This window comes from Anopheles gambiae, chromosome 3 (assembly GCF_943734735.2).
Source record: "Anopheles gambiae chromosome 3, idAnoGambNW_F1_1, whole genome shotgun sequence".
NCBI classification, from domain to species: domain Eukaryota; kingdom Metazoa; phylum Arthropoda; class Insecta; order Diptera; family Culicidae; genus Anopheles; species Anopheles gambiae.
Genome location: NC_064602.1, coordinates 26,792,985 through 26,818,038, shown reverse-complemented (window position 1 = coordinate 26,818,038; position 25,054 = coordinate 26,792,985). Strand labels below are relative to the sequence as shown.

The following is a 25,054-nucleotide window of genomic DNA, read 5'->3' as shown; positions in this document are numbered from 1 at the left end:
TTTCACTTGCTGCTGAACGCATCGATATACACCCCGATAAGCCTGGCGGGTGCTTTGCTTCAACTCCCCCAGTTCATTTGTTTCCGCCAAGCATACGGATGATGTGCCGTCGATGGTGGAAGGCTTGCGTTTGGCATACGATGGTATGCCCACGCACAGCAGCCACCCACTCCACTCCGGCAGTCCCACGAGCGTTCATGAGTGGGGTTTAGCTCCTTCGCTTTCACCCTCGCCAATGCTGCTGTTGGTTATTTTTCTTCGCTTATCAACACCATCATCATCATGCGCTGGGTGGGGACTGAACGTTCCTTATGCATGGGAAGGGGAAATGGGGGAAACCCCCGGACGGAACGTTCTAGAGTGAGGTGTGTGTGTGTGTGTTGTGTCGGATGTTGTGTAAAGAACATTATACAAAATGCAAAAGAAAGGGCACCATCCGAAAAAGGGCGTCCAGCTACGCGCCAAAAACGCGCGAAACGGGCACATACGCACAGTAAGATAAATTGAATTTCAAGGGTTTGCCGAAGGGAAATTGGCATATTTCGCTTATCCCTGTCTCAGGCTTGCCTTTTTACGGATTTTCTTTCGCTGCTACCGAGCAAGAAGTACACTGGAGATCTCTCTGTACGGGACAAACAAGCTGCTAGCTCCAGTTAGGGTGAACACCGGCAGGGGACTGCCTGGTTTTACCAGTGAGCTATCCCGGGACCTAATCCCAGGAGCGCTCAGGATTAGGATAGAACGCAAACGCAGCAGCTGGGTTTTTGTTGTTTTCCACCGCCAAAGATAAATGATGATGGGCTATGGTTGCTTCGTCGATGATTGGAATGTTATGATGGTTAAAAATGAAAACGCTTCATCGATCTTTGCGTGCGCGGTGCGGTTTTGGCGTGCCTGGAAGCAAGCGAAGGATGTGGCAAACAAATAAAAGCGTGACCGAGCCGTGGGTTAACCGTGCAGGGCGTTCCGGCCCTTGGCGCGATGCGTGTTTACAAATGCGGACCAGATACCGGGAAGCGTAAGAAAAACAGTTCACGAAATTATTCTTGCTTCAAGGTACTGTTTTCGAAATGGAGCTTGCAGTAGGAGTTTCGCTGGAAACGATGAGATTCTCTTGGCTTACGATGTGGGATAATGAGATGCATTGTTGGGATGATCGGCCCCATCATTCTACGCAGTTTCTGTGGCCAGCACAGCCAAATGGATCGGATAAATCGGAAATAAACTACTAGCAGGAACAAGAAAATAATGATTCACAATTATTGGGTCCAAATCGGTGTCAAGGTCCAGTGTGTAGTAACCTTGACAGAGACAAACGGTGATGAAGCGTAAGCTCTTTTCGAAGATTTAGATGTCATAGTAAAATTGTGTGCCTATTCTGATCAAAGTAATTTAGAATCATTAGACGATTACGGATTGAAATTACGAAAAAAGTATGGGTACGAAGAAATTACGAATAAATTATCAAATATACGAAATTGCCCAATTGACGTGTTAGCTATCCTTGAGGCTTGCTCGTGAAGCTGGTTGATTCTCTGCGCTCATGATTTTTTGGGTAATATTATTACTTGTAGCGTATACTTTAAAACTGAATTCTATAATGGTCACGCCTTTTTATAAACAGCTCATGCACATCATTATGCGGTCAGAAATTTTAAAATGATTTATTAAAAGACTGATCCAACACAGGAAAAATGTATCACCGTAAAAACATTTATATTGCCAGCGATAGATATAACTGCAAACTATGCAGCAGTTTGCTAACTACTGGGATGCTTCAGCAAGCTCAGCACCAAAAATATTACAATTTAAGTCAATTGTGTAAAACCATTCCAGCAACCTATGTTACCAGCCATTGCCATTGAGCTGGTTGCAACATCTCCGTTTTGCAATAAAACATTTACATACGTTTTCTACCAAAAGCATCGAAATATGATGGGCAACTGTTGACACGTTACAACATGTTGCTTGATTCCTTCCCAAACAGTAATCGAATTCTTATCACTACTGGTCAGCAGCAGTGGAAGCATTCACCCTCAGCAGCCTTCACATATTGCACCTATAGCGGTAAACATTGTCAGGCCTCAATCTGCTTGCGATTGGCTACGATGTATGCAAGACAAACTTTCTGATCCCATAGGTAGGCAAATTTCGGCATACACGCCCAAGGTGTATTGGTCCGTTACGCTGCCACCTTTGCACCTGAAAACCTGCAATAGAGAAAACGGCTACGACATATCTTGCCAACCATTCACTGAAGGACTGCGGCGGAGGTGTTTTTGGTTGTACGGTTGTACTGTTGTGAAAACTCTCAACTCCTGCTACATACGGACGGGCTCGGCTCGAGGAAGAAGCCCATCGTTAGCTTGGCACTGCGTAACGAGAGGCTTCTTTGCACGGTGTGTTGCTGTTGTGCTGTGAGTGCGTATGTTGTTTGCTCGTTTGTCGATGTGTTTTGCATTGGGAACGCGCTAAACCTTCCCACCTTCACCTGCTTTTGCTGCTAACCAGTATTTTCCCACTCGGCCTTCCGTTCGAGTACAATCAGACGAGCAAATGGCATTTGGAGTGTTTTCGAAATTTAAATCAACACATACGGCTCTTACGGACACCCCTTTTCGGTTTGAAGGTTGTCGTGGCGGCTTCCCCCGTAGCCCGAAACGTGTTTGTGTTTCGGAAAAGGGAAAATGTTTTGCATCGGTAATCGGACAGGGGCCCGTGGACCACACATCCGGTGCTAGCCATTAAACAACCCATTGAGGGGCCGGCTGGCTGGCTTCTTCGGGCGCAGTAATCCTTGCGTTCCATTAGAATGGCGACTTTCGATGTGTGTTCGGGTGATTTTGTTTGCGCTGGGAAAATACAACGTTCTGGGTGCTGTTTCTGCACACGGTGACCTAATGGTTCTGTTCCAACCGTGCTATCACCGGTACTTCACCATCGGTTAATTTTAAAACCGAGCAACCCGGCAAAAGACACTCGTCTGTTGAAGCATAACGTGTCTCATCAAAGTGAATGTTTGAGGACGAGCCTCGTTCGAACGGTTCAAACTCGAAGTAAATTGAAGTAGAATTATTTACCTACGTAGCTTTAAGCGGATGCTTGAGCGGAAAAAGGGTTTGCGTGGAGCAGGGTGTGTCAATAGCCCATTGTAGTACAAGCTTATTCACTTTATATGTTTAATCGTTATCGATTGAGGACACTGGGAGTTTCATCACAATGTCGAGAGCTGTCGTACTCGATCGAATGTTGACTGTGAGTTTGATGTTAATTATTTCATAGAGCATTGGTGTATCATTCGTTGTCTGATGACAGGTAGCTTCAGAAGACGTTGAGGCACTAGATAGATCTAACAGTCAGAGACATTGCTGATTCTATGAATATAATTTAGAACACAAAATTCCCAGTTACATATCATTGTTGGTAAAATTTAAATCTCTTTCTTTATTTGCTCTTTCACATGATGTTATGAATGTTCATGGTTTTTATTTAAGCCACTTGCTAAGCTGTATTAGGATCCTATTGAATGGTGCAGTAGTGTAGAAAATTATAAGAATTTGATAGCATAACAAAACAGATTGATGTTGAATTGAATTGAATTGAATTGAAGCTATTGATAAGAAGTAAGTAACGAATGGCTATCAGAATCGTCTGAGAGACTTAAGACGACACAAAATTGTTGCATATTTTAGGATGAAATTATACTTGAGAATAATTTATATTCAAAAATACCGAAACACATCATTACGGTTCTTTAATTTTTAAAGTTCTTTGCACTTTAAAATTGCTTAGAACTCGTTGAAACCTTTATCAAACCTGCTGAAACTCAATCAGCTTGCAATTATCAATAAATTGAGCCTGTTGACAATCATCTTCACCACTGCACTTTGTTTGTATAGCTCATCTTTTTTTAGCAGGAAATAACTTGTAGTGATGACATTCATTCCACTGCACACACAAAAAAAAAACAAACTTCTCAACACAAAAGGTGCAAGAAATCTAACGACATTTCTCGGAAGAAATCGAGCTGATTGCTACCTCTTAACCAATCTGCTTCGCAGCTCCGTGCTTCCTACCCGAGCTGGATGAACGTGGCTTTACCGCAGTATCAGTAACCGAAGTACTGTTAATTCCTTAAATCTCGTTAGCAAAGCCGTTGAGATCCTTCAACACTCGTGCACACACACACACACGCGCACGCTAGCATACACACGCACTGCCACGATCGACCGTTGCTGGGATAACACCCAGCTCCATTGGTGTATTCTTCATTGTCTGTGCTAAAGGCTCCGATGCTTTTAAGATAGCACGGACACGTGTGCGATGCATTTAAGAGCCAACCCGGAACAAAAGCTCTCTGACACACGCACACACACACACACACACACACCCACGTACACAAGGGTAAAACACATACACAGTGCTTAATCCTTTGATTCACTCGTTTCGCCTACGTTCGCCTTATGTCTGACATTATCGTCTCAGCTTCAACATCAAAAGATTTGTCTTGGATTTCGGGCCCGACATGGAAGTGGTATCTTTTCCACAGTACCGCTTTATCGTCTGCTGGTAATCAAATTCATCAACACGATCCCGCAACAACGGAACAGCCAAGCGGTGACGTACATTGTTGTAATTTATCGCGCAAGACAATCCACGGCTACGGGCCCTGCTGCACGTTACGTCTACCAAATCAAACAACAGATAGCGAATGTATTGCGTCGTTGACTTCAAAAGACGACCTTTACGCTTGCATAAAAATAACTCTCCTTCCTGTAGGTACGATAAACAAACGAGGCCATATTGTGAAAAGGGTGCACCTTTTTTTTTTTCTTCCATTTTAACCAATACATCTCAACCAGAGCAATTTACGCTTTGCCGCAGGCGGAAGCAGCAGTCGATTGTTGTGCTCATTGTGGTGCTAAGGTCCTAATTTTCTTTGCGCTTTCCAAAAACGGGTTATCTTTCTTTTTACGCAATCCCACCCATCGCTCCCTTTGTTGACGATTTTAACAATCACTCGCACCAAACGGCGGTTGATCTGTCGCCGTGGCGAAACTTTGAGAGTGGGGCAAAAAACAACGACAACGACACCAAACGTGCGTGTGGGAGGTTAAAAGCTCGCATCCGCAACAACGTTTGCTTCCCTTTTGGCGAAAATGTATAAATATATTTTATGTCGGTCGAAAAAAAAAACAGGCGTTTAATGGGCTCATTTTCTGTTCGGTACGCTGAGGACGGTGGTATGAAGAGACGCAGGAAAAGGAAAAGGGGAAAGAAAGAAGACGTATTTGTGTGCCTTCCCCCTGTAGCCCTAAGCCACGCACTGCTGTTTTATGCTTTGTTGCATCAATTTACGAAACTGCTGCACGTTTTTACAAGGCGTCGTTTGGCAGGGGAAGAGGAGTTAAGAAAAAGCCATCCACGGAAAAACGATCCATTTTCTACAGATGTTTTAAAAACCAAAATGAACGCCAGAAGACAACAGCCACAATGGCCGTGTGTGTGTGTGCGTGAGTGCGTTTTGCAAATTGCCGTATGTCTTTTTTTTGCATGAATCTTTTTCTCACCCAACGTGGTCCCTCCTTTTCCATAAAGTGGCTCTCGGGTGCTCTGCCGAAGAACTTCATTATCGAGCAAAGGCGAAAATTGAGACATAAACCATCGGCGTGGCATGGTGTAGTGAGGTATTGAGGTGAGGCAAATAAAACAAAGCACCACTAGGACGGCGCGAAACCAAGGGGCTGCCCGGGCTGCTTTATCGTTACCATTTTGTTCGCTCGATTTGAAGAATGGGAAACAGATTAAATCGTAAATGGCAGCGAATTGAAAGAAGCTGAGCAAACATCCATAGTGTGTGCGTGTTTTTTTTTCTTCTTTTTCTCGCCTGTTTCCGGCGGCGAAAAACAAAGAAAAATCAAATGAGAGAGGAAAAAAAGGAAGCACGAAATGAGCACTAAATGATTCCGACCCATGTGGTAGTAAAAATGCGTATTTTGATTAAGCACAAAAAAGAGGAAACGTTTGGAAGAAGACGAAATGCAAGCAGAGAGGATCCAAGGGACGAAAAACAAAGCTCCAGCGTCGGTTACTTCGTGTGGGGGTAAAGCTGTGATATCTTTCAGAAAAGAAGAGCAAAACGAAAGAAGAACCCCCAAAATCGACATAAAATCAAATAAACGAAAAGGAACTGAAAAGAAAAAAAAGAGAATGAAACGCTCACAAACGCCCAAGACATAAAACAGTATTTTTTTATGTATATTTTGTTTCCAGTTTTTTTTTTGTGTTTCCTTTTTCTTCCCTCAATAAAAATTACCTTTGTTTTATAACCTATTTATAATTTGTGTTCAATTTTATCTGCCGCTTCTTACTGCAGTTTTCTTTATGCTTTATTTTCTGTCTGCCCTTTTCCTGCAGTCATCTGCACACGCATGCTAGTTTCTTTGTTTTTTCTTCTTTTTTTCTAATTCAATGTTTGTTGTTATCGTCGTTTCGCTGTCGTTTCTTTTTTGTTGATTCTATTTCCTATATGCTGCTTTCTTTGTTTTCCGTCTTTATTTTGTTTTTGTTTTTTTTTTTCTTCTTCTGCTGTATATCCCTTAACTCCATCACCATTTACCATCACTCTGCCTCTCTTTACAGCTTCCATGGCTTTGTTTGTCATTAGGGTTAGTGTTTTTGCTTCGCTTAATTTTACTTCTCCGTATGTATCTTTTTTTTACGTTGGTGAAGTTTTCATAACCTTTTTCGCTTACTGATTTGCTCTATCGTTTTTTTCTCTTCTTTTTTTCCTACACGATTGAAACTCTAGTTTTCCCATCGGCATCGGAAGTGTCGTTTCATTTTCTTCTTGATTTATATATGCTCTTCTAAATGGGTGAGTGTTTTTTTTCTTCTTCTTTCTTTCGCTTTGTTGCTGTGCAACGAATTCGATAGCCGTTTGATAGCTAATTTGGAATTGCGTTTGATTACCAGCTGCCGCGGGGGACAGGATTTCACGTTTATAGTTTCTGTGTTGCTTCTGCCGTCTTGCTCAGTTTTATTTCCTCCTTACCCACGCATTTACTTTATTACCAAATATATTAACAGCAAGGGGTTGGTGCGCACGCGCCTCATCTTTACAGCCCGGTGTGCATGTGTGCGTGAGTACGGTTTGGGGTTTGTTTTCTGTTTTTGTTTATCTTTTTTGTTTTGTTTTGTAGCGTTTCGCTTACTTTATATCATCGCCATTATCAACGGCTATCGTTATCGTTACCGATGATCATTCGATCCACGCTTATCGACGCTGAATCAAGTGTGCCAGCCGATTATCTTTTTTTTTTGCTATAGATTATGCCACACAGACCTGGGGGGATTCGGGTGCAGGGGTTGTTCGGTTTTATTCGACTACCACAGACTGCTTGCCGTCTTCGAGGTCAATTGCTCATAATTTCTGTCAGAATAATAATCAGCAGTGAGTTTGAAGAAGGAAACAAATCCGAGGTCGAACGCATCCCAGCGTGTGTGTGTTTTTGTGCACGCATGTGCTCTGTGTGTGTGTGTGTGCCTTAAGTGGGCCGTAAGTTTTGTGTTGCCCAACGTCGAAAAAAAGGATCGCAATCAGGCTTTCGCAATCAGCCATAAACGGGGCCGTACATTTTTCGTTTACGCTCGGTACGCCTTTATGGGGAGCCACCGTGTACACCTTCGTCTTGCCGCTTTCTTACCGACTTGGTCCTGCTCGGCACCGAAGACCCGAAGCCGGTGTAATCATTCACACATAAATGCTGCCAATTTGAGAAGCATTCCAAAAGCCCATATTTCTCGTTCGGCCATGGTCGAACGTTGCGTTAACACACACACGTGAGCGAGTGTGTGTGTGTGTGTGTGTATTTTCCCCGTCCTAATAATATATTTTTCCTACCCTAAGCTTTCCCGTTGTTTTCCTCCCCATGCCGTTGCTTCGTTTACAGCCCACAGCCACAGCCGCTCTAATCGGGCCCGGTGTGCTCTTTTCGGTTTATATCCCACCGAAAAAGCTCCCTGGAAACGCACAAATCAACAGCATGTGTGAACAGCTTGGTTTGTACGCTAGTCCATCCGTTTTTCCTTCCGACGTGGCTTGCGTCACAGCGAAGAGGAAAAAAAAAGGCAGAAACGAAAGGCCCGGGCCTGATTTCTTACCCCGGACACACCGTAGAATGCTGAATGTTTTGCCATGTTTTATGCGTTTTCCCGGGGTAAGTGCGCATTTGCAGAAAAGCAATTGCGTATCTGCAGCTAACAACTGTCGAGCGCCGGCCGCCGCTCCACTGTGGAGTGTATTGCGCCCGGGTTGAAACATGCAGGACAGAACAGGGCAGGCAAGAAGGCAACAAAAACCAGGCAGTGCAAGAAATAAGCATTTTTATGGCAATTGGCCATTTGGTTTGTGTTTGTTTTGTGTGCCCCAACGAGTGCTGTGCCGAGAGAAATGTGTTTTCTGATGGACAGCAAAGCAGCCCGGCAGAAGCGGCCTGCGGCACGACAGCACGTTATGTTTGGCTTTTCTTATGTTGAGCATGTGCTCTTAGTGGCAATTAAACGAAAATTTATCTGTTGCCCCACTCCCACAAACATCAAACAATCGTGCACTTTTGGACCGGTCAAACCATTGATTTTAAGTTATTTTTTCCCCCGTACCATTGACACAACGAAGGAAGGAAGCAAACATTGTATTGTGCACAACATTTTATTGCTTACACATTATCTAAATACCCACCTCCAATCATGTTGGTATGTGTGCATTCAATGTGCAATGAAAATCGTTCTCTGCAACTGATTACACACAGCAATGTGTTTGTGTATCTAAACAGCGCCGGCTGGAAAATGGGAGGCAGCAGCAATCCTATTTGCGCTGGAATTAGTGCAATAAATCAGCTAAAAGCACACGCGTTAATTATTGGCAGCCGGTCCGGCCGTTAATGACATTCACGCCGCTTGATGCAATTATGGAGATGCTTCAGCTCGAGCGCGCGACGGTGCATTGCGTGCATCACACACACAAAAAACAACACCCATCGCTGCCCACTGGCTAAACGGATGCAGATTGCACATCGAGTGAAGCGAACCGAAGCGTTGATAAATTAAAATATGATTTTAACAATTTTATCAAACACATCCCACATGGAAAGCCCTGGACTGGAAGTGTGTGTACATGTGTATCGGCTAATAGGCTCATGCATCCATGCAATCAAAACCAAATTTGATCAATGTTTGTAACACTTTCCGATAACACCTGCACAATTATGAGCGCTTATCCTTAAACACTCAAATAAGCTTGTTCAACCATTGCGTAAAACATCGGAATCAATCACTGGAAGGATAACTTAAATATGTCTGTTTGTTTGTTTCACAACGCTTTGTTTTTTGTCGGTCCAACCACCTCCACAGCCAGCCACTCTGTTTGTCCGCAATGGAAATGCAAACAAATCGCTAAATCGCATTAAATAGTGTTTCGATTTACCGCGTCCCGTTCTTTGCGCGGATGCATTTTCCGATTAGCTGTGCAGCGGAAAACCGTTCACGCCACACTCCACAAACGCACTCAGAAGGAATTTATAATAATGGTAATGCAATTCTAGCCCCTTGTTGGCGAGTAGTGTATATGGAATATGGATTTAATTAAATAATAGGAAACATTCCCTTCCCTCGTACATATATGTACGGAAAATATATTGAGCCTCTGTTATGGCTAACACAAGGTAGCAAAGGATTTAATTTGTAATAACGCATAAAAATCCTCATCGGGTCGTAGTTTGTATGATGTTTTTTCCTCGATGCACTGTTGCGAATAGTGTTAAAACATGTTCAAAACGGAATGCGTCATATGCCATAAGCCTTATGGATAAAAAGTTTCGAGTTTAGAAGCTTTTTGTTGCACTTTTACTTACTACTTGATGGCTTTTCAAGCAATCACTGATTACATAGCGTGAGTTAAGTCATGTATGTACTAAACACACACAATTTCCTGGTATAAAACGGTTTCCTATTTCGCTCCGACGCTGAAATTAATCCGTGTGTAACAAAAAAAAAGAATAAAAAGGAACAATCAACCCTTTGAAGCTGACTGGGGCCATTTAGGTAACATTTTCATGAGTCACATATTTTAACTTTTCCTACGGCACTTTTCCACATTTTCTCCGCACCCCCCAGTACTCAGTGTGGCACAATATAGCTCGCGTGTTGTGTTGTGACTTTTTGCTACTGCTGTTGCGTCCATTTCCATCGGCTTATCTACAATCTATTTTCACCTGCACCACGCTCCCCGTTTTATTTACAATTACCCCTTAATGCATCTATTAATCGATTACGCATGCTTACCATTTCGTCCCGCACGAAGGGGGTGGCGTTAAATCGACCGCCCAAATGCACCGACCTCATACGAGTGCATCTCTTTCCGTTTTTTGCTCCTAATTTCATTTTCCAAACTATTATGGCGGTAATTTGCATTTCCTATTTTTTTGTTTGTGTTATTTTTTTTTGTGTTATTTTGTTTTTCCTCCCTTTTGAAATCGCTCATGACTTTTTCGAACACGCAAACACACACACACACATACAGGCCATGATGTTGGACATTCTATCACTCACGCCCGAACGGGCACAGCAGCCATGGGGAGGAGGGCGTAATGGTATAACAATGCTGTCGGCTACAGTTAAATTTTTCCTCGCGCACGCACACGCACACTCACACCGAAGACACTCACAGTTTGCGTTTTGCGCTGCAGCTCGTCGGTGCGATATCAACGTCAACCATTTTACACATTCGTTCACATACATACACATACCCATGCACACGTTTCACACCTCTGTACAGTTTAGTGAGTGCTTGCTACAACCGGAACCGTGGCACTGTTAACGTAATTTTGGGTTTACATGTTTTTGTTTTAGTTCTGGGAGCTCGTTTTTTAGCTCGTTCATTTCCGTTCCATTCTCTAATCGCAAGCATGCTTCAAACGGCAAAGGGGGAGAGGAGGAAAATAAAGCAAAACCATCACACCGTTCTGTTCATTTTTTCATTTTTGCATTCGTTTATTCGACTCTTTTTTTGTAGTTTCTTTTTGAGGAAGCTGAAGGCTAGATTCCGTATTTTTACGGGCCTAAGAAGAGGAGGTTCGATTTCAGGAGTTTCTGGGGTCACTTTACACATTGTTTGAGCCTTTAGTTTTAGAATATTCAACATCCAAAGTGACATGCTTTCGCTTTCCGCAAACATTACTACTTTCAATCAATTTCAACTTCTATTTACGGTTGCGCTCGTTTACTTGAATTAATGTACGTTTTTGTTGTTGCTGTTTCTTTGCGCTTTAACTGGTTGTTTGTGTCGGAAAATAGTAAATTAGAAAATAGTTAAGGCTACTGATTGGAAAATAAAACTGAAAACTATTAACTGAAATAAAAGTATGACGATGTTGCTGTTCGTAGTAATTTCGCACTTAATGTTCGCTACTTTGAAAAGAAATCCTTCATCACTTTACGCAATGCTCATAACCTACAGGATCTTTTCGCTCTTTCAACGTTTCAACTGTATTCCCTTGTGCGTCCAACAAGTAGCTGCTTTATCGCATCACTAGACGGCATGAAACCTGAAGAAATGATCTAAAGTGTATGGCGAAGAAACGATTTGATCCAGTAAGAATGTAAAAAAGCAGTCAGATTCGATTTATTTAAAAGAGTTTGTATAAACTTGTGCAGATTGGTACACAACAAGGTAAAACACAATGGAAATCGTTATTTTAAATCATGATAAAATGACAAGAAAATGGCAAAAAATACAAGAAAAGACGAGTTGTGAAATGTATGAAGATACACATCAATATTCTGTTTAAACGTTCTGTAAAACTATTGTTAACAACGTAAACTTTTCGAAGAATTCAACTTCATCCTGATTAATGGAATTTATTCAAATTATTGCAATTACCTTAAGGACTCTTCTTAAATAATAAATCAATTAAAAGCTTATGTAAATAGTAGTATGTTCAATCTTAATCAATAACTTTGAAATAATGTGTTCCTTTTCCCTTGAAATAAATATCATTTTAAGCTGCCAATAATGATTGGTTATGATACAAAAACTGATTTCATCAAGCTAGTTGCCAATTTTACAACAAAACTACCTATTTCTTTGAACCAAAACGATTGGAAGCAAAGGAGCAAAGTTTTAGTGCAGAATTGTTTCCATTCTAAACCTAGGCTATGATTCACTTACCCCGTCAAACTACTAACCCAAGCACTTGCTGCACTGCTCACAAACAAGCACGGCAGCACACAATCGAACCGCTCGCTCGTTGTGTAAACACCCTAGCACGGTTTTTCCGATCAGTTTTCCCCCTCCTTATACGTTCTAAGTGGCGTTCTACGTTATGCTACAAATGTACAAAAAACACTAAAACCCGCACGGCACGGGACCTTACCGCCCACCGCTAGTCTTATAACGGCACATCGTCCGATTCGAGCTGATGCTGCGGGTGCCGGTGCTGCTGCTGCTGGTGATGGTGCTGCAGCAGGCCCGGGTCGTGCATGGGTTGCTGTCAAATGTCGCTCGTCTCGTGGCTGTCGCCGACGTACCCTTCGTCCGGGCTGTCCGCCAGCGGGCCAGTCAGATGCCGCAGCTTCACCGTACTACCGCCTCCACCCCCGTCCTGCTCGTCCTCCTCCTCTTCCTCCTCCTCGCGCTGCTCCGGTATGACGTCCTTGTCCAGCTCGGACGTTTGCGCACCCACCGAACACTTTTTCAGCGCACTGCCCGGCTGCGTCTGTGGACTGCTCAACAGTTGCTGCTGCTGCTGCTGCTGACCGCTGGGGGATGGCATCATGGGAGAGGCTAGCAGGGCACCGCCGGCCGGTGCCATGATGGGGATGAGCTGCGGATGGAACCCGGGCAGAAAGGTGGGCCACTGCTGGGGCGGTCCGGGCGCCGGTCCCACGCAGAAGCCGGCCGACGCAGCCGCCGCCGAGCTCATGTAGGCCACCGGGTGCACCTCGCCCTTGTAGCCGTCCGGCGGGGAAGGGAACTGGCCGTGCTCGTGCTGCGGGTAGCCCTCGGCCGTGTACCGCACGTCGGTCGGGGCGTACATCTGATAGGCGGCTGGTGATTGTGTGCGGTTAATAAACTCGGCATCGTTCGCGTACCGCGCGATGGGCTTGCCGGGGCCACCCGGCTGCTGCTGCTGCTGCTGCAACTGCTGCTGGTGCTTTTTGTGCGGTAACGTGCGGTAGTAGTTGACCGGTGGCCCGCTCGGGGCCGCCATCAGGCTCAGATCGACCGGGTAGCCGTTCTGGTCGAGGAAGCAGCCCGGACTGAGATGGATATCGACCTGATGCTGGTAGGCGGACAGGTCCTTCCCGCCGAGCGCTGCCGTTCCACCGCGCGGCAAGGTGGAGAGGGCGGAGGAGGCGAAGCGCGGACCCCGCAACACCATCGGTGGATAGTAGGGACCCTGTCCCTGACCTTGCTGCTGTTGCTGCTGTTGCTGGTGCTGCTGCTGCTGCTGGAAGCTAACCTCACTGCCACCGTCCTGCACACTGCTCTGCTCGTCCGAGTCCTTCTCGCCCAGGTCCGAATCGATCGCGTCCGGCCGGGGCCGCGCCTTGTGCTGCCCACTCTCCGCATCGTTGATCAGGTCCGGGTTCTGGTCCTGGTAGCTGCGGGCCGACGGTGGGCTGCAGAACTGCGCCATCGCCGTCATGTTGTTCAGCGCCGCCTTGTCCAGCCCGTTCGGGTTCGCGTTCAGGTAGAGCACGATGTCCTGCGGGTTGCTGCCGTCGCCCAGCCCGAGCGCACCGTTCAGCTTGCCCGCCGTCAGCGGCTCCCCGAGGTCGTGCGTAATCGAGGCACACTTTTGCTGGCCGGCCGGTACCCCAACCAACCCATCGGCGGTGGCACCCTTGGCGCCGCGCGGCTTCTTCGCGCCACTGCCCGAAGCGCGGCGCGCTCGGGCACACTTGCAGGCGACGATGCAGCAGAGCAGGGCGAGCAGCACGGCCGTCGCTGCACTCGCCGCCACGATCGCCAGGAAGTACTCCTCGGAAAACGTCACCTGCTCGACCACCGGCTCCTCCTTCACGATCACGTGCAGCGTGTAGTTGGTCTGCACGCGGCCGGCCGAGTTTTCCGCCACGCACGAGTACGTCCCGTTGTCGTCCGCGTTGATGTTGTAGATGAACAGCTCACTATGCTTCGCCCCATCCAGCTCGTCGACGAAGTAGTACAGGTGCAGGTTGGGCGACAGGAAGCTATCGTTCAGCAGCACCTGGCCCTGGAACAGCCACGCCACCGTCGGCTCGGGCGTTGCCACTATCCGGCAGTCGAGCGAGATGTTACGCCCCTCGGCGATCTCGCGGTACGACGTCTCGGGCGTCACCACCGGCAGACAGGCGAGATCGTCGAGCGTCAGCGTCTTGACCGTTTCGCCCGCCAGCCTCGCCGGACCGCTGCACTTGATCTCCTCGCGCTGCGGCACGTTGAAGCTGTTCAGCCAGGTGTACACGTCCGTCAGGTGGCAGTCGCAGTGCCACCGGTTGCTCTGCAGATTGATGCCGTGCAGCGACTCGGGCAGCACGTGCGCCCCGCGTATCGTCGCGATCCGGTTGCCGTCGAGCCGCAGCCACTCGAGATTGTCCATCCCGATGAACGCTTCGTCCTCGACCAGCTCGATCTGGCAGTTGCTCAGCTCGAGCGTCGTCAGGTAGGACAGCTGCTTGAAGGCGCTCGCACGCAGCGCCCGGATCGGGTTGCCGCTCAGCGACAGCCGCATCAGGGCCGCATAGTCCTGGAACGTTTCCGTCGGCACCTCCGACAGCGTGTTGTCGGACAGGTCGAGCTCGACCAGATTGGTGAGCCCCCGGAACGCCCGGTCGTGTATCTTGACCAGCTGGTTGCGAGCCAGGTAGATCTTCTGCAGGTTGATCAGCTCCATCTTGCGGAACCGCTCGCTCTGCAGTATCGTCAGGCTGTTGCCGGAGAAGTTGAGCACCTGCGTGCCCGGATCCATACCGTCCGGCAGCCGGTTTAGGAAGCGGCCACCACACTCCACCGTCTGCTTGCCGCCCTTCCACTTGCACACGCACACCTCCGCCGGGCAGCCGGTCGCCGGGGGCAGCGCGCTCCAGCTGACCGTCAGCGCCAGCAGTACCAGTGCGTACGTGTCCCACCGGTACGGCATCGCTGAGGCAGGCAAACACTGGCACCACACGTGCAGGATCAGGAAATGAAGCACGATCCTTCCTGTACACACAACTCCCTTCGCACACACACACACAGAGCACCGACTCGACCCGTTGAAGGTTCCAGAAAAGGGAAGAGACGGCACACACACGCACACGTACACTCACTTTTTACACTTTCCCGAGCTATCGCCAGCGCAATGCCCCAAACGACTGTTGGAGCCTCATTTTACGAACTTTTTTGGGAAGTTGTGGCAGTTATCTAATGTCCTCGTACCGGCTCGGTACAACCATCGCACCTACACACACACACACAAGTACACGTTTCACTCCCACCACAACGGTTCGTTCACTGCGGCCATCCTCCTGCCTTGGTGCGTCTTTGAAGAAGTAATTATGAATGACATTTCCAACGACTGCACAACCACTGCGAGACACGTTCACACCGCTTGCTTTGATTTACGTTTGATTTGCGCGACCGTCACCACACGCACACCTTTTGGTCGGGCACAGAGAGAGAGAGAGAGACACACACACACACACTCACTGGACACACTGCTTAAGGATGAGCACGTACCACGGTGGGATTCTTTCCCGTTCTTGGAGGCCGGCCGAGGATCGCCTGGAGCAATAAAGTGATTTTAATTTCGTCACGCCCGGCCACAACCCCGAAACAGCCAGCCCAGCAGCCTCAGCTAGGCAACACAATTAAGCGCGTGCATAATACGCGACCCACGACGCCACGCCACGAACGTGCTGCTGAACCGGAGCTGGTGTTGCTGGTGTGATGTTTAATTCCGGCACCACTTGAAACGCGAGCGAGCAGGTTGCTGTTGGGTGGTGGTGAAGGTGGCGTGAGCAATGAGAGGACATTCTGCCGTCCTTCCCCCAAACGGGGAGAGGGCTCTCCAGGACGGGTCGTGTTGATTGTTGGGCGCTTGTTGGCGTGTCAAGAAGTCGTTCCGTGGCACCCACACAGATGGTGATAATTTGCCCGGGTTGTGTTGTATTTTTTAGTGCCACACTAGCCACGCGCGACCAGATTGAAGCCTCTGGAGGTGCATCGCCAGTGTCCAGGAAAGCGGGTCACTGCGCCGTGAACAGGCTGGAAAAATAGGGAAGAGAGAGAGAAAAAAGAGCATGAGATATAAATAAATATTCGTGTCACCGTGGAGCCAGTGCTGGTGGGAAGTGGATTGAGTGGATTCGAGAGACTATTTCGACAGCTATCTGGATTCCAGGGAGCATCATTGACAGCAACAAAAACAGCCTGAAGTGGAGTTTTCCAGGTCACTGGTTTTATTCTGAATCGTTTCCTGATTATCATTCTGCCCGGTTTGGCAAGAAGCGTTTGGCGATGGCAGAAGAACAAACGAGGCTTTACGGTCTGAAAATCGATTAGACGTTCGAAATCATTTACACCAATTGACAGCTTCCACTAGCATTTTTGAAGTGGTTTTGTGAAGTGGTTAGCCTCTTCAAATGACTTCTTGGCTTGGGAGAGAGAAAACAAATGTCAACCGAAGGAAAACAGTTTCTTCACACGAACGCCATGTGAAGACGAAGTAAACGAGGGAAATAATTAAATCCAATTGTCTGACCAACCGTAGTCTCTTTAAAGTGTGTCAAACCGTTCCAATCGAACGATTACTTAATCGATAGTAATTTCCCCTCTCTCTTTCTCTCGCTTCGTTTTCTTCTCCCACCGGGGAAAACGCTTTTGTGTCAGCAGTATAATTACCTCCGATCCGTGCATTTCCCCCAATCGATCGCCCTCGAGGTCAAATGCAATAAATCCCAACCCAACAAGCTACCAATGCTCTTCCAATTGCTACTATTGCTTGCCGAATGTTCTTCGATTCGGGCGATCCTTCACCAATTCACCCATTCACCCAAGCAGCGATAAATTTCGCCACCAAGCTTTTCACCAAGCTGAGCACCTCCACTGACCCACTGGTCCTGGATCTACGCATTAGTTACAGTGTGCAGTGTTTCGGTAATAGGATTATTTCGGACTGTCGCATTGTCTGCCTGGTTTGGCGGTGGGAGCGAGTCCTCGCAATTGTTGCACCGAAGGATTTAACGCACTTTAGCATCCGCCGCCCGGTCCCGGTTGCGTTGGGGCAAAGTAAAAATGGAAGCCGTGCCACAATACTGCAGTACTGCATGCGTGAACGGGAGAGCCGAGCCGCATTCGGTAATTGTTATTAAGAACGGTGCAATAAATAATAATCGGATGTGAATAATGGTATTTGCGTTGGAATTGGGTTTACTTATAGTGCACAGTGAAAGGGTGGTGTAGAGTAGTGCTGCTGAAGAAGATATGCGAAAGCACAACACGGGTTTGCAGTGAATTATTTTCAAAAATAAATAAGCGAACAACACAAAAGCCAGTCTGCTTTGGAAGGTAAGCTCAAAACACTCATTAAATTTGACATAATTATATCTGCTTTGGAAAATCTGGATTATGAGCCAACATCTATGAACAGGGAAAGAGGGGTTCCTTTGGTTTTAATTCCGTCCCCGAACTCATTACAACCAAACCGGCTTACTTTTTAATCACCTCTTCATCTCGCACACCCTCACCCGGTTCTCCGGGCACTGGAGTGCTTGTTAATTGAGTTAAGTTTAATGCAGGCATACACGCTACACGACACTCTGCTCGGTGGTAGTGCATTAGGTAGGTACACCACAGGGCCTACAATCTACACCCGGAAACCCAGTGGAACGCTTACGGGCGTGGCGTAAATCAGTGCCACCGTCATTTCACTACACACACTCAACTCGTTCGTGTGTTTGTGAGAGGATTCGCATGAATTTGAAAGACACACAGACGCCGGCATTCACCTTATCGCCAGGATACGCTGACTTAATCACTCAATCCCATTATCGACATTTGCATCTACTGCTCCACAGCTTTGCCTGGGAACTACCGAACGGAACCGAGTGCTTTGGTGAGTGTGCGTGACATGTGGGTCACCAAAACACACCTATCGACTGCTGCTGCTGTTGCTGCTGCAGTCACAGATTTCGATCCGGTGCCTGTGTGGTCGATGCTGTCGCTGCCATCGAACTTTTTATCACCACGGGCGTAGACGTGTCATCTGGTACTGAGGTTTGAAATTTCTCGCACAACCTTCCAAAAACCCTCGAACGATGATCAGGAGGATTTGGACAAAAAAGGGAAACATCAAGCAACACCTCCCCAGGAGCCTCGGTGGAACGTGTACAAAAAGTAGGACTAGCACAAGTGGCAGATGACTTGTACGCAAAGCTGATGAGGAATTCACGGGAAGCGGCCGGCGATACGGGAGTGACGATGGGTTTAGTTCCATGTACATCCGATGCCCTGTAACGGTGATAGCAAAACGTTCTCAAGCGCAGAATGTTACGCTTGTGAGGATGTATGTTTTTTCTCTCTCTAGCAATGAGAAAAAAAAACCTTTTGCCTTTTTATAGCAGTTAAACCAGCTAGATGGCGCTGCAAGCACGCGGTGGATTACATTAAACATGTATGCATAGTCCCGGGGTGAACCTGGGTAGCTGCGTACTGCGTTTTGAAGGTGCAATCGATAGCCCCGACATGGATACGGTGCCGATGGATACGGGGGCAGCCACACCGGAGTGTATGGGAAAGTTCGATCGATTCTGGTGGTGAGTGAATATTGAGTTTAGCAACCTTGGTGCAATGGATGAAGCCACAGTAGTTGTTCTTAATGGCTCATACTACAGGGCGATTAGGGACGGGCGATGGCTTAAGGTAGCATGTATCCTGTCTGAACGTAGTTATGATGGTCGAGGGACAACACAGAGGCTACATCAATCGACGTAGTTACAGTAAAGTTCACAGCTTACATCATTTTCTTTTTTTTTAATAAATACACAGAATTTGTCGGATCTTAGGATCTTAGCAAGTTACATGCATAAATTGCGTAAATAAATTGCATAAATATTTCCATTTAATTTGGCAGAATTTTCAAACAATTTCATGCAATAAAATTTGTTGGAAAATTATTGCATGAAATGTATTTGTTTGATGTTGTATTGGAAAAAGCAACCATAAAGACGTAATACTGAAAATTCTCTGAAACTGAGGTTTTAAATATTAAAGTATGAGCAGTAAAAATTTTTTTGTTCCATTTTTGAAACATCAATCAAATTATTATGTGTAGCGTTATTGTATGAAACCTTATCAATGTTTTCAACGGTATTTCAAGATTTTTTTTTAAATTTATCGTTTGGAAGTAAAAAAATCCCTTTACAAACGCGAAGTGAACATTTTCCCGAGAAGCAACCATATCTCTCCGTATCATGTTTTGCATTTGCTTCAACCAAACCAACTGCTTCAGCGTGTCAATTACTACATTAAAATCACTGCTTGTGACACCAACGTGCACCCAGCTGTCACCGAGCAATGCCGCTTCATCATTCGCCGCACTATCATTGCAGCGTCTCTGCACTTGACACACGGTGCGATATCACGCTGATACGTCCTTAGCACGAGTGCAAAGTTCATCTTTACATACCGCGCCATTCTGGTCGCGTCGAGTGGACGTGTATGTGCTTGTGTGTGTGTGTGTGAGTGATGTATTTCTCTTTTTTTGCATGCACTTTATTCTCTTTTTTCTGGCAACCTCACTACCACACTTTTGTACGTCAGCGTGAAGCCGCCCGGTAAATGGTGAATGAAAATATGAATACCTTTTCTCCTATTAATAGTAAAGATAATCTTTTCCACAAGTAAATGCACCCAAACACACTCACACAAGCAACCACGCAAAGAGACAGTTCAACCCTGGTTTTGCTTTTTTTTCCTGGATACTGCTCGCTCATCTTCAGGTTAATGGGATGTTATACCGTGATGCTCTCAGGTGCATTATGGTTGGTATTTTATTCCCACACAAAATGCAACTTCCCAGCCCAAAGTATGTGAAAAATATTTGCAATCATTTCAGGAGAATGCAACACACAAAAAACTTCAACATTTTTTCCCCAGTTTTGGCTGGTGCATCAGGCAGTGAGGGGAAAAAAGTCCTGTAAACGACACGGCACGTGGAGGGAAAACTGCATCCAACAGCAAATCGCAATGGCGCCGAGAATGGCGAAAAATTGTGATGCTCCACTATTTCGGTCGCAGGAGAAGCGGCCGAAAGCGAAGAAAGGGGCAAAGCGTAAACGGACGCTCCTTGCTGAAGGCTTCATCTTTTACTCGTCTACTGTACCGTCAGCGTCAGACAGCGACGGTAAGCGAGGACGGCAAAGGGTTCACCGAAATAGAAGGTGCGCTGCTGCTGCTGCTGCTGCTGTGGAGGGACTTTCATCTCGTTAGAAATCAACACGTGTGGGCTGAGGCTTCCAGCAGAGGGCGAGATGTTGGAGAAGTTGTGTCGGAGCCGATGCTAGCAATTCGTGGTAGAAAAATGTGCTATGTTCACCACCGTTGTTTCCAAAAAAAAGTTAAAAAAAAAGAAAGAAAGGCCAAAAAGAAGCGACTGATGTTCTAAAACGGGAGAAGACCGAGTTCGCTTTCACGATGACATATACAAAAATACACGCGCACTCGGCTCGATCGTTTCACACACGGCACGGCAGGACTGCGACAGTGTGGCCGAGACGAGACGGGCAAGCTGTGCGCAAAAAAGAGGCAAGCAAAAAAGCGACAAAAAGAAAGGATACGACACGAGGACGAACAGGACACTGCAGCGCGGCCCACGGTGCGGTAGCGCAGTCGCCATCCGTCGTCGTTATCCGGGGAATGTCTTTGCCCGTGTGATTTTCCACCAGATTTCCATTTTTCTTACCGGCTGCCGGCTGGGTTGGGGTTCGGGGATTATGTTCTCTAGCATGTGATGTTGGCGTACCGGTGACGTGATTCATACTGATTGCCGCACCCTTGAAACTTGCCGCGGATGAAACGCACACTCACACACGCACTCACCTTTACATTAGCATACAGTGGCGGAATTTTGTCGTGCGTGTGTGTGTGTGTGTGTGTGTGTGTGTGTTCTGGCAAGAGCGGCGTACCGACATTCTTGCACTGACATTCGTCCGCTCGCAGCAGGTGCCGGGAAAGGATTTGTGCGAATAACATGCTGGCTGGTTGGCTTGGATCCCGTTCGCTGCCGGTATGTGCCGGTGTACAAGTGGAAATTGCATGTTTTGCTAAGGTTAAAATTTTGATTTAACAGCAGACCAAGCTACAGCAGGGTGAGATAGGTGGGGTACAAAGGGCACCTGACCTGAGCGGATGCGTCTCGGGTGTGCTTTGGTGTGTGCTTTGGTGCCAAACTGGGGGTTTGTTATGCTTAAACAATCAAGTTGCGTAGTGTAAGGCGGTTTGTGGTGGGGAGCGCTATGTTTTGAATAAATTTAATTTCGTCTCAAAACATCAAACACTTCTCATCAAAGTGTGTTTAATGTCGATAGACACTGAGACAGCTTCATCATCAATCAGAAAAGAGTTATATTGCAGCATCTCTCTCGTAAGGCTCTCATAGCATACGTAGGAAATTGGCGTTAGTTTGGATGCAAGACTATATCTTTAGAATGTTTGATCTCAAATTTTGGGAATTGTTGACTTAATCTTCAACATTTGGGGATTTGAAGGAATTAGGAATCGGGTAGGAATCATAAATAAATTTACTATATTTGATTTGAGTAGATTTATGACAACTGAAACTTGAAATCACGAAATCATTTAAAAAAAGTGTAATTTGTTTGTTTTTTATATGAAAACCCGATTTTGTTCACTCCATTACAACTTCCAAAATTGGCATGAATAGTGTAAAATTTTGAAATTCTGTCAATTCAATTATTAGCTACCTAACTATTTAATTTACTAAAGTTATATAATTATAGTAAATAATTATATAATTAAAATTAAAATTAATTACAAATATATTATATAATTATAAGTGTATAATTACAATTTAATATCAAAAACTTATACGTTAGAGACAAAAATTGATGCGTAGTGTCTAAATGATTCATGATTACTGATGACCTAGGGCGAAAAACTTGATAAGCCGTCAAAAAGTAATGTCCTTAATAGAAAAGCAGATGAGTTTAAGCTATAATTTAGTGGAAACGACTGTAAAATGGACAAAGAAAAGGTATCGTAAAACCTACAAATATTGGTTGGATTGGTGTATCTAATCCAATGTGTTCGCTATTGTTCACTCGAATTGGACGTTTTATTTAACTAAAAATCAAAACCTTTCTTTCAAATGTTTGCATTGAAAGATTCAGTAGGGGAAGGTAGGTAAAGACGGACACTGCGGGTAAGATGAACACTTCTCATAAATGCATGAAAAAGGTAATTTTCGTGTAATTCAACAATGTAGAATCCAAACTGAAGGTAAAACAACACATTTGAGAACATTTTTCGTGTAATATAAGCGAAATTGGTTAAATTCACGAACAAAAAAAAATTCAATCGTGCGCACCTTTGTGGATCTAATTTGATTATTGCGGGTCTTAAGCTCTGTATCTTGCATTGTTTATATTTTCGGAAGTTTTATTACATGAACGATTTGTCATGATGGTAAAGCAAAAAACTGGCGAAAGAACGAGAATGAAAGCAATACAAAATCTTGTTTTCTGATGGTTTAAACATCCTGACACCATAGCGGGAAAGACGGACACTTTGTCATAGGGAAAGATGGACACCGAATTTGTTGAGTTATTTTACTTCTTATATCAATTGGTGATAAAAATATTTCTTCAAACACCTTAAATAAGGGTATTTTGAAGATATAAACCATTACGCAACTAGAAAAAGTAATAAATAAGCGATAAATGAAACACCGGTCACAATAGCAGTCATGCGTTATGATATAACTCGCTCGACGTTGATGAGGTTCTTCACGAAATCCAATATTTTGTCACGACTTGGACAACTTAAAAAAAAAAAAGATTAAGTGCAGATATCTAATCGTTCAGGAATAGATGAGAGATTCTATGGCTTTACAGAATGGGGTTCAAAAAGTTCAATTTTCAATGTAAGAAATGGCTGGACCCATTATCAAGTCCCTCAAATATGCTGTGGTCGCGGACTTTCTGCGGAATAATTTCCTAAAGCGTTGTTCTGTAAATTGTTGTTCTGTAAGCTGATGCAACGTAGACACTGTTAGTGCCCGATATTAAATAAGATGCCTTAAATTCTGCATTCTACGTTCTATTAGAAGCGATGCTAACAATTCCTAAATTCCCGGCTGATTGAATCGTTGTTGCAATTGGCCAAGAATTGGTTTATAAACGTACCAGGACGTGGAAAGCGATAAATATTGTTAAAATACTGTAAAACTCTTCAATTTCCTACGTTTTCTAAAGGTGTCCATCTTACCCTTCATGGTGTCCATCTTTCCCATATCAGGTGTCCGTCTTACCCGAACATTTCAAAACTGCACGAAAAAAATCATGTTTTTCATTAATGAAAAAAACGCAAAAATCGATGGAAACTTAAAAGTTCCAACTTTTTCTGATAAAACATGAGTGTAAGATAATGTATGCATATTTTCATGGTCGTTGCACCTATATATCCTTACATTTTGACCATTTCCCTTAACGTGTCCGTCTTTACCTACCTTCCCCTAGTTAATTTAAAAACTGTCTTATGAATTCTCTGAGTCTAGATGTTTATAGTTTGAAAAAGTTTGAAGCTTAAAATTCAAACAATATTTTGCCATGATTTCTAAACTAAAAAATTAACTTTATTTTTTTACGGTTGAAAAGTTAATGCTTAAATTTATGTTTTCCCCTTGAAATATTCCAACAATGCCTTTTGAAGCCTCAAAACCATTTCTATTTTAGGCATCTTCAAGATAATACACCTTAATAACAGTGACCTACATTTTAAAAGCTTAAAATTCATGTTCCCTCCCTCCCAGCTCAACAAGTACGAAAAAATGCTTCCTCCGCCCAGCAATGCCTTCCCCAAAAGCCCAAACATGGCTGAACTCTTTTAGAGGCAGAAATTTCACTTAAAACAACATGTGGCACCATTTGCAAACAGTGCCGGCAGTTGGGAAAAAGCCGTCCAAGCAAGAAAAAAAGGTAAACCACTTCCATGCAGCAACTCGTTTGTTCTTCCTTTTTCCCTTTTTTTGCTTTTTCGGGAATACTTTCAAGAAAAAACAAATAAAAGCGTACAGGCGGGCACGTGATGGAACCAGTCATGCGAAATTGTGCCCACCCGGTACCCGGCGTCATTTGATGCGGAAGTAGAAAAACGGCATAACGGCTTGAAATTGAAGACATTTTCTGAATAGGATCGGAGGTAAAAGCATAAGATGCAAACGACGCAACAAGGAGCAAGAGTGTTAAAAGGGAAAAGAGTAAAATAGGAATCTCCTCCCGCTGAAAGAAAAGAATTCAAAAATTGTTCAGGTTTGTGTGTGTATGTGTGTGTGTGCTTCTCCTACGGTTAGAATGGAAACAGTGAACAGCTTCCTATTCTTTTGCTTCGAAACCGGGAGGCAAATACATTACACTCAAACCTCTCGTAACAAACCTCCCGTCCGGTTCATTGGAAGGGAAATGGAAACGAAAAGGTTTTCGTGCTAAAAGTGGGCTGATTGGATGTCGATCAATATCAATATCGCGCGCCCACGCGCTCATGCAAGAGCAGCGGGAAGTGCGGAAAAGAGAGTTCTCCTGTGTCTGTGGAGCAATTCAGTGTAAATTCTATCAGCATTAAGATATGTCGCTCCGTCTGCAGCACACGTTCTGGTTGCCATTTGGCACGCCTCTGTCCTCCATTTCATCCTCACTTCGTCCTGTAGCTTGCGCGTCGCCTCAATTATTGCACCTCACGCTTACATCCCAACCTTGTCCTGCCTGTCTGCCCGCCCAAGAACGCAACGAAGCGGGA

The 25,054-nt window shown here is 45.3% G+C and overlaps 1 protein-coding gene across 3 annotated transcripts in view; it reads right to left on the bottom strand.

The window, feature by feature from the left end:
- Positions 1-6,237: 6,237 nt before the first annotated feature.
- LOC1280097 (uncharacterized) overlaps positions 6,238-25,054 on the bottom strand; it is a 40,897-nt gene continuing 22,080 nt past the window's right edge. For all 3 annotated transcript variants that reach the window (XM_061656497.1, XM_061656498.1, XM_061656496.1), the window contains exon 3: positions 6,238-16,288. In XM_061656497.1, coding sequence (XP_061512481.1) covers positions 12,549-15,182 — 2,634 coding nt within the window. In that variant the 5' untranslated portion in view covers positions 15,183-16,288 and the 3' untranslated portion in view covers positions 6,238-12,548. The remainder of the gene's footprint in view (positions 16,289-25,054) is intronic.